The following is a 9,589-nucleotide window of genomic DNA, read 5'->3' on the forward strand; positions in this document are numbered from 1 at the left end:
AGCAGCAGTGGGAGGGCTTCTAAATCGATCGTTTAGAGGAGCACGTAGACGAATCGATGTAACGGATAAAAGTAGACGATACGACAGGTGGGATCTAGTTCGGTCTCTGCACAGCAGAGAAAAGTAAGTAATTGTTAGAATCGATTTTGGACTGTAGGACTCGGCTATTATTGGTCATCACGAAAAATAACTCTACCCCTGTTGGCGGCAAACTGATACCACTGTCAAGGCTGGAATAGTACTTTTGCAGATGGTCTCAATAATTGGACTAAAGCTGCAGGTATTATTTTTGTGGCGTGGTGTACGTACTGAAAAACAGGTGTTTTGTGGCGCTCAGTGTGAAATAGTACTTTTGCGAAATGCAATGAGGCGGCTTACGCTGGGCGATTCACCGTTTATTGGTTCAGGTTTCGTTATGGCCAAAAATAGGACTTTTGCGCCCTCTCAGCTTCTTGTCACAGTAATTTTCTTATATTTATTGCATCTCCTCCGACTCGAAGCGGCGGTCTCCAACCCTTTCTTTCTCTTTCCTTCACTACCTAAATACTTTCTCTCCTTTGGGGACAATTTATATGAGCATGAATTCTTTGATCTTCTTCGACTTCAACCCACTCAATGTACAGGACATGAACCTGGAGCCTGATGGCTTAACTCCGCAAAACCAAGCTCTGGACGAGCAATCCGTTGCAGACCAGCGGAACGCCTCCATTCCATCTATTCTATCACAAGGATGTATTCTTCACGGAAGTCATGGTGACTCCCCTGTCATCAATGTCGGAGCCGGAGCCGCGGCCCCTCCTCCAAGGCGTCGAAGGAAGAAAGCTCCAACTCTCCGCGCCAAGGACTGGGAGCCGTACAAAGCACGAGTCCTTGAACTCCATGACATCCAAAAGAAGCCTCTCAGTGAGATTAGAAAAATGTTAGAGAAGGAATTTGGGTTTATTGCTGAGTATGCCTGTTTTTTTCCAAGGAAAGATAGGTTCAAAACTCTGCTAACTTGATTACGATACAGGATACGTCAGTATCGGACGCGAATAACCCACTGGGGGAAGGACAAGAACATCAAGCCACCAGAAATGGCTGCTATTGTCAAAAAGCGACAACGGAGGAAGATCCTTGAAAGTGATAAAAGAGAGCAAATCTTCAAAGTCAGAGGCAGGGAAGTCGAACCATGCAAGATCGATCGATGGATGAACAGACATGACATTTCTCAAACACAATTATATATTCCTAGTCCTGCAGCATGTAAGTTATTGCTTACCAAGTATCATATGCAGTAGAGCTGATAGGATACGCGAAAGCTACCCCTTCTGCCGTGGACTGTCGAACCATTTCTGAAAGAGGTTCTACAGCCAACAGTCCAGCTTTCTCAGAAATGGATTTGGAGGGGCGGCGTGTCACTACAGTGACTGGGGGCCCAATGGCATTTTCTCCTACATCCACCGTCCAGAGGCTAATCCCGAGTTATGGGAGCACTTTTACTCTACATAGTCCGGCCCCTACCTATCAGAGTCTTTCAGCTCAAACGTCAGCTTCTTATCCGCCAGTCCCACACCTTTTTCATCCATATTCTAGTTCTGCATTAATGCCCCAGCAACCTAATTACAAGCAAGCTGAAGAAGAGTGTTTACAAGAACTATACACGGTAGAGGCTTCTTACGGAGCTGAACATATTCAAACCCTGAGTATATTGACCAGGCTGGCTCAAGTATTCATAGAAGAAAGGAAATACGAATCCGCAGAAGCGATAATCCACAGGGCAGTTGAAGGCTATCGAAAAGCAACAGGAGATGCAAGCGAAATGACACTTCATGCTTTGGATCTTCTAGGACGACTTCGCCTCCACCAGGGACTCTATCATGAGGCTGAGGAACTCCTTAACCTGACATTGAACTCTAAGAAGGCGATTTTAGGGGAAGGACATCTATCAACTCTGGTCAGCATGAGCCGCCTTTCGACGACATACATATTTCAAAATCGGTATCAAGAGGCTGAAGCACTTGAGGTTCAAGCACTATGGATAAGCACAAGGTTACTTGGTCCAGAGGATCCCGAGACCCTGTTGCACAAATCCAACCTGGGGTTGATATATACTCGCCTTGGACGAATAGGAGATGCCGAGGAACTAATACGACAAGCTTTGGAGTTAACTAGAATAGGCTTTGGGGACGAGCATACCCGAACGCTACTTAACATGAATAGGCTATTGTCTCTGTACACTTATCAAGGGCGTCAGTATGAGGCCGAGGTCCTGGCGATTCAAGTGGTAAATATAGGAACGAGACTACTAGGAGAAGAACATCCATCTACGATCCAGGATAAGTCTAACTTGGCTTTGATATACGAAGATCAAGGGCGGTTGAAGGAGGCTGAAGAACTAGGGGCTCAGGTGTTAGAAATGAGTAAAACGAAACTTGGAAAGAAGCATCCCAATACGGTTCATTCCGCAGATGACTTGATCAGGGTATATAAGAAACAAGGAAAATACAAGGAAGCAGAAGAGCTTAGTAGTTTAGCACATGTATGTTAGAGGTGAACGGGAACTAATAAGAGGTATTTGGGTATTCTGAATATTCAGGCAGATGTAAATTTCATCGCTACAGACCGAGAACGCCGGCTAACATGAGGAGAAGAATCATTTGCATAATATAAGCAGGAAATCTATAAAGCGGCTATAGCCCTGACTTATATGTAGGATCATAAGAAAGCACAAATCTACGCGTTTCCGGAACTTGTCTTGACATTTTGTTGCGACAAGGTGATTCAATTAGGCTTCCTTTTCAAGGTTTGGTCACATTGTGTAGCGCTTTCTGGGACCATTACCGCCATAGCCAGGACATTCATCATCAGTTGTCGCATCAAGGCGTGGCTAACATCATCACGGAGCTAGAAACTTTGCGATTAATTACCATATCCTCAACTATCGACGCGACGATGTGGTTCAATTGGAGATGCGTTCTCATCCTGCATGCCGGTCCACTTATGATTGACAGGCCTGCCACCATACTGGAGAAACATAACTCAAAAAGAATATATCTTAATTGTGAACCTGCGTCGCATGACAAAGATAAACATTTTTAGTCAATACTTCTTGGAGAATCCATGCTGTATACGTGATTTCCTGGTAGTACAAGATCTTGCTTAATGGTAAGGTGGACATCCATTTGGGCTCTTGGAGTAGGCTCAGTAACGTCAGCAAATTGGGAGCATCTCTACAATCAGAGGCACAAGTCAGTTTATTAATTCTGGGCATTTCCAGATATAAAGATCATATATATGCCGTTCTTTCTGTCACTGGACTTGATTGTGGTCTCCATCCCGTTGAAATCGCGTATCACTCTGTTCCTCCGCCTGTTGTGTCACGCGGCTCAACAGTGGATGGTCTTAAGATATGCGAGCTTGATGAAAGCTGCCCGCCCGCTACCACTCCAACTTTGCCCCGAATCAATTAAAACTTTCAGATCTGTGTCGCACAGCTACATAGGGTATTTGTGCATAGTGTTTTGAATTGCAAATGTTATTTTGGTTGTGTTCCCGGTGATGGCGGAATGCAACAGCTTACGAGATGGTAGGTGATATGGGCGCTAAAACTTGGTGTGTGCATCCCAACTGATGAAAACGTCCACCACCGCTCCAACCTGGAACTGAATCAATTGAAACCTCGGATTCTTTGTCGCACTATCATATAGAGAACTCGCGCATGCCATTTCAATTCATCAGTATCGTTTTTAGCTGCGTTCCTGGTGATGCCAAATATTTCACGTCAGTGGCCCACTGAGCCATAGCGGTCAAGCCGCTAAAGTTTTGGTGCGACGAGCGTTCAAACAAGTTGGCGGGATGGATCAGTCCACGCCGTCACCACAGCCTTTGAATAAAATAGTCTTTCAATTGAATGCTGTGTCGCTTATATACCCTGACCACGGTATAGTGTTTTTTATTGTTATTGACTACTGGATGGTTGAGTTCCTGGTGATATAAGTTCTCTCCTGGTAGTAAACACGGCCAACTTCATGGGGCGAACTGCACCTTAATTACCATTTTGAACAGTCTGCACCAACAATCCAGTTTTCAAGTGACGTCCTTTTACAATTGATTCCTGTGTCGCATGGATGATCTGATCATATTGTCAAATTTTGCATTATAAGTTACGGCTCAATAGTTGAGTTCCTGGTAATCAAATGTGACGTGCTCGGTTCGCGGTCAACGCGCTAAACTTGGTCGGGGTTCGTTCACCTTGACTTTGATAAAGAAGAGTCCGCGACAACAGCCCGATCTTGAAGTGGTATACTTATGTAATTGATTCCTGTGTCGCTTGGGTACTCTGACTATATTGTCAAGCTTTGCATCATCAGTCGCCCCTTGATGGCTGAGTTCCTGGTGATTGAGTGTGAGGTGTTCGCCTGGTGGTTGACACGCTAAACTTGGTGGACTTCGTTCAGCTTAACAGCTACGATGAAGAGTGCACGCCAGCGACTCAATCTTGAAGTGACATACTTATGCTATTGAATCCTATGTCGTTTATTCATTCTGGCCATGTAAAAGCTTTTTAAATGGTCCTCTATTCTTTGCTGGATGTAATCCCGGTGCACGCGGATTAACGTTCGTTAGCTTGCTCTAGCGCTTAAGTTAGTGGATACGCTCTAAATTCAGGCGCTGGGAGTCTAACACATCAACCTCCCACATTGACGGGCGATATTGCAGGCCACATCGACATTGATTCAATTGGCTTGCATTGTCTTAGTTGTCGCTGAGGGCTAAATAACACATTCTGTTAGTTATTTGAGTCTGAGTCCATTATTCGTAGAGATCCTGGTATTGAAGGTCGCAGCCGCTGTCTGAGATCCCAAGTCTCATGCCACCAGCAGCATCACCGAGATATTAGGACGCCAGGAACTCAACCATCAGAGGTTCAATGACGATAAAGATCAAGCTACTTATTGACTAATATATAGAGAACTGGCCAATGAGTTTATAATTTATTTTGCGAGTCTTGATTGATTATTTCCTGCGGGTTGAAAACTCTGCTTCTACCTCTTTCCCCTTTGATCGGTACTGCCCTCGACGTATAACTCAGTCGTCACGCAAGTCTTTGTAAGTTTTCCCTCTCTTCAACTCCATCATCAGCCTCTCGATTTCCCTGCGCGTTTCCCGCCGTTTTTAAGCCCTCGGTTCAATCTATTGAATACCGACTCCCGCGCCGTTTTCATCCCGTCTCGCCCTTTTTTTCGTCCCGTCTCGTCAACACCAAATTTCCCTTCGCGATGTCTTCCCCGTCCCCTCAAATCGATGTCCCTGTTCTCTACCGCTCGTCGCCCGCCAGCGCTCTGCAGATCCGCTCTGTTTCGGGCATGTGGCCCAGTCAACTCTTTGCCGATGCTGTCCCTCGGTCCTGGAGCAAGAACGTCTTGGTGTCCCTGGCCAAGATCATCTCCTCAGCCAGCACAAAGGCTGACACCACGGTTGACGACGTGGTGGCTTGGTTCAAGGACAATGCAGAGTCGTGTGGTGGCCTCAACCAGGAGGCGTGCACTCAAGCAGATCGGTGGCTGAGTGAGAAATCGGCTACCCGTGGTAGCAGGAGGTTGTCTTCTCGGGCAGATGAGAGAGAGTCTTCCTAGCATGAAGATCCCCCCAACCGTAAGTATTATCCCTTATCAAAAAGCATATAGGAATGCTCAAACGCTAATAGTATACTAGGAAACCCTCAGAAGCGACCTAGCTATGCGAGTGACACAGAAGCCTCGCGCCGCAAACGGCGCTCGTTCAAGAACCTAGAACCAAGGGCCTCTTCCAGCCCAGACACCACCACCGTATGTGACCACCCATTCGACTTGACAATTCCATTCAATTCCTGACATGATAGTAGAACCGCGAAGAGCTAGTGCGCTCGGAGCACATCTCCATCCTCAGAGAGAAGTCGGCTGCTGCTGAGGACCGCCTCAATGAGGCAAAAACACTCCTGGACGAGATCGAACCCCGGGTCGTTGCCCTGCAACGACAAATCGCCAATGTCTATTCCAGCGCGCTCCAGGAGAGCATCAAGGAGGCCTCAGCTCGCCTCACAGCCTCCTCGGTCCTGGTCACCAAGCACCAGCGATACGTGGACGGGTACCAGGAATTGGCGCTGCCCGATGCGCCAACCTACCATGTCCAAGCCCTGGAAACGGCTCGAAGCGAGCTCGACAAAGCATCCCGGGATGCTCAAACTGCTGAGGGAGTGGTGGCGGCTGCTCAGGAGGAGCAGAGAAAGTTCAAGCGTGTTGAGGAGAAGTTGGTGATGGTGGGCGCTGAGAAAGCGACCCTGGAACAGTCTGTCCGTGACCTGAGGTTGGAAAAGGAGCGGTGCGATGTGTACCTTGGGATGGTGGAGTATGGGCCTGATGGTTTGGCCACTCTGCGGGAGGAGGATGTTGGTGCTTGGAAGGGGATGTTGGACCTGGAGTAGTTGTCTGTCTGTGGACATGTGTTTGGCGTGGTTGTCTGGCGTTTGGGTTTTTTTCCTGGGGTGTTTACTGGGTGTTGATACTGGCGGCAATGAAACTGGGCGGTGTTTTTTGGTCTTTTGATCATGCACATGCTTCTCATGTCCCGAACTCGACATGTGAAATGACCTGATATCACAATTATTAACCAATTGCGCCTTGGGACACACGCCAACATGTTACCGGGCATTGAGCACGATCTGGATTGTCAACAACAAAGGACCGGGAAATAAGCAGCCTCAACCCAAATGAGGTGTTGTAATTGGCAAGACTACTCCTGATACCATACTCGGTATACACCAAATGCTTTACAATTCTTCCGATCCCTCAGGGTTGAGATCCTGGTGTCTGCACGCCTCCATCATCAACGCCCATCAACTACTTTATGGGAAATGACAAGCGGCGGGATGGGCACAATCTACATGCGGATGAAGGGTTCTGATCGCCGGCACAGCTTCCAGCTTGATTAAATATCTAAATACACAATTTATAGAGAATTCAAGGGATAATTGCGCGAGTTGCAGCTTTACCTGGAAAATGGCAATGTGACTCCGTTGAGCTGAGGGGAGGTCACAATTGACAACTACTGCAATACCACAAATAAATTGACGAATAGTCTCAGATTGTTGACCGAGCTGCCGCAACACGAAGCCAGCTTTTTATAGATTTTTCCGATCACAAATGGCCGAGTTCCTGGTATTTTAATTCCCCCCCAGTCAAGCCCCATACCTCGTCAACCCGCGAAAGCTTGAACGGTACTGCGCACAATCAGAAACTACACCGTGGTCCTCAGGATCAATTACATCCCATTATAGTATTGCTCAGAGTTTTTATAAAAGCTTCTGAGCTCCAATAGTCGAGTTCCTGGCAACACAAGCCTCTCACCTAAGCAGATCTCTACAGGTACCAGCATCCACAGAAGTCACAATCCAATGTCCTATATGAATTTTGCATTCAATTGCTATACGAAACCAGGCTTTTACAGACTTTTCTTACGTCAGATTGTGAAGTTCCTGTCGAAGCAAATGTCTCAGTATGGCATGCCATGACTGGACAGGCTGCGCCTGGTTACAGGGATCCTTTTCAGCTGTTGAGGCCTCCCCGCACGCACTTGGCACCGTCACATCTATCGCACAACAAGGCCGATGTGCACTATTATTAGTCAAGATGGCGTCTAGCTTATTTGAGAAAGCGAAGTTCAAGACCAGAAAGTCATTGCAGCCCGCTCCCCAAGAATCCTCGTCCTCGGAGATGAGCAGACTTTATCACCCCTTAGATGAGAACAGTGACGAAATTCGACTTCTCACGCTCCTACCAAAGTCACGAGAGGCCGGCGTCCCTCATTGCACCCTAGAGACTTACTCTCTCAAAGCATTCACCCCACAATACCTCCACTTTCTCTCTACCTCAGGAGTCGCCAACTTAAGCAAGCGGAGGACTACGTCGTATTAGTGGCGGAGTGGGGACGTTCATAGTGATTGCTAATCAAGTCCGCCTCTACAGCTGCGGAGTGCAGCGATTGCTAACCAAGTCCGCCTCTATCATGTGGGGCAACGATTTCACTCTGCCTGACTCCAATCTGCCCAGCTCGAGATATAAAAGGTAACCGGTCTGCTATATAGAACGTGAATTTATCCCCAATCTCTCTAACGCCCTCTATATGTAACACTTTGAGAGCTTCACTACCGGATAAGCATTTATATCGCACTTCTTTATATCTAACCTTCCCGCTGTCTACTTGAACCGTCACGCAAAATGGCATCCGACAACAAGAATATTCTCCTCACTGGTGCAACGGGTTTTATCGGGGGCAGCGTCCTGGCAGCACTTCTCCGCTCACCATCTCTTCAATCAGGCCCCGTCACCTGCTTGATGCGTGGTCCTGACCGCGCATCTCTCCTCTCAGCCACCTATGGTCACCGGGTAAAGCCAGTCCTCTATGAAGGCCTCGATGACCTGGAAGCCACAACGGCGGTCGCTGCACAACATGACGTTGTAATAAATACCACCTTGAGCTATCACTCTCCATCGACAAAGGCTCTTCTTCGCGGTTTGGCGCAGCGAAAGGCAGTTACCGGACATGATGTCTGGATGATTCACACCTCCGGCACATCCAATATTGCTGATCTGGTGATTGCGAACGCCGATGGTCGTCAACTTGACGACATTGCCGATGATGTTTACACCTTCGAAAAGGAGAAAGAGTCTTTGGGACCCTACCCGCAGCGTACCGTTGAGCTGGACGTCATTGACACAGGTCTTGAGTTAGGTGTCAAAACGATTGTGCTCATGTGTCCCATCATCTATGGGAATGGAACCGGGTTGTTTCACAATACCAGTATGCATCTTGTGTTTATGAAGGCCATGATAAAGCTAGGACGCGCAGTCGTGGTGGATGATGGAGCAGGAGTATGGGATCATGTGCACGTTGAGGATCTAGCTGAACTGTATCGTCTTCTTGTGCAGGAGATCCTAGAAAGAGAAGGGAAGGCTTTGCCAACAGGGAAAAAAGGGATTGTGTTCAATGGAAATGGACAGCATTCGTGGCTCGAATTTATGAAACTCGTGGCGAATGCTGGCTATGAAGAGGGTGCTTTGTTAAGCAACACAGTCGCTCATATCAGCTTAGAGGAAGCGGCAAAGACTTTAGTGCCGCTCATAGGCTTTTCTGACTCTATGGGGGACTTGACGATGTTGGCGGCACAGATATTAAACAGCAATGCACGAACCGTGGCTAGCGTTGCCCGAAAGTTAGGATGGGTTCCGTTAAAGGGAGAAGAAGTATGGGAATCATCAGTTCGGGATGATATTAAAACTATAGTAAAGTCTAGCATTTAGCGCAGGAAGGGGCTTTATTAGTAGTAATAATGGTAGTAATAGTAATATTTATTATACTTAAGAAAATAGATTTTATAAAGCTAGTAGCTATATTAAACTATTTATATTTTTTATTATTATTTAAATTACTTAACAAAGCCTTTACTTTTATTTATTTAGCTATTTCATTTTTTTTTAGCATTATTTACTTACCTTTACTTAATAGGCTTACTTAAAGGCTAACCTTTTCTTTAAGTACTTAATATTTTATCGATAATAGCTAAAATATA

At 46.7% G+C, this 9,589-nt stretch overlaps 2 protein-coding genes across 2 annotated transcripts; both read left to right on the forward strand.

The window, feature by feature from the left end:
• Positions 1-5,261: 5,261 nt before the first annotated feature.
• On the forward strand, positions 5,262-6,445 carry FTJAE_2681 (uncharacterized protein; the record flags this gene model as incomplete). The annotated part of the gene is made up of 3 exons (XM_037348899.1): positions 5,262-5,550; positions 5,698-5,810; positions 5,867-6,445. The coding sequence occupies 3 exons, from the start codon at positions 5,262-5,264 to the stop codon at positions 6,443-6,445; spliced, it is 981 nt and encodes a 326-aa protein (XP_037210217.1).
• Positions 6,446-8,237: 1,792 nt separating this feature from the next.
• On the forward strand, positions 8,238-9,320 carry FTJAE_2682 (NAD dependent epimerase dehydratase family; the record flags this gene model as incomplete). Its single annotated transcript, XM_037348900.1, has 1 exon — positions 8,238-9,320. The coding sequence occupies one exon, from the start codon at positions 8,238-8,240 to the stop codon at positions 9,318-9,320; it is 1,083 nt and encodes a 360-aa protein (XP_037210218.1).
• Between the last annotated feature and the right edge of the window lie 269 nt (positions 9,321-9,589).

This window comes from Fusarium tjaetaba (genome assembly GCF_013396195.1).
Source record: "Fusarium tjaetaba strain NRRL 66243 chromosome Unknown NRRL66243_c0000055, whole genome shotgun sequence".
Taxonomy (NCBI): domain Eukaryota; kingdom Fungi; phylum Ascomycota; class Sordariomycetes; order Hypocreales; family Nectriaceae; genus Fusarium; species Fusarium tjaetaba.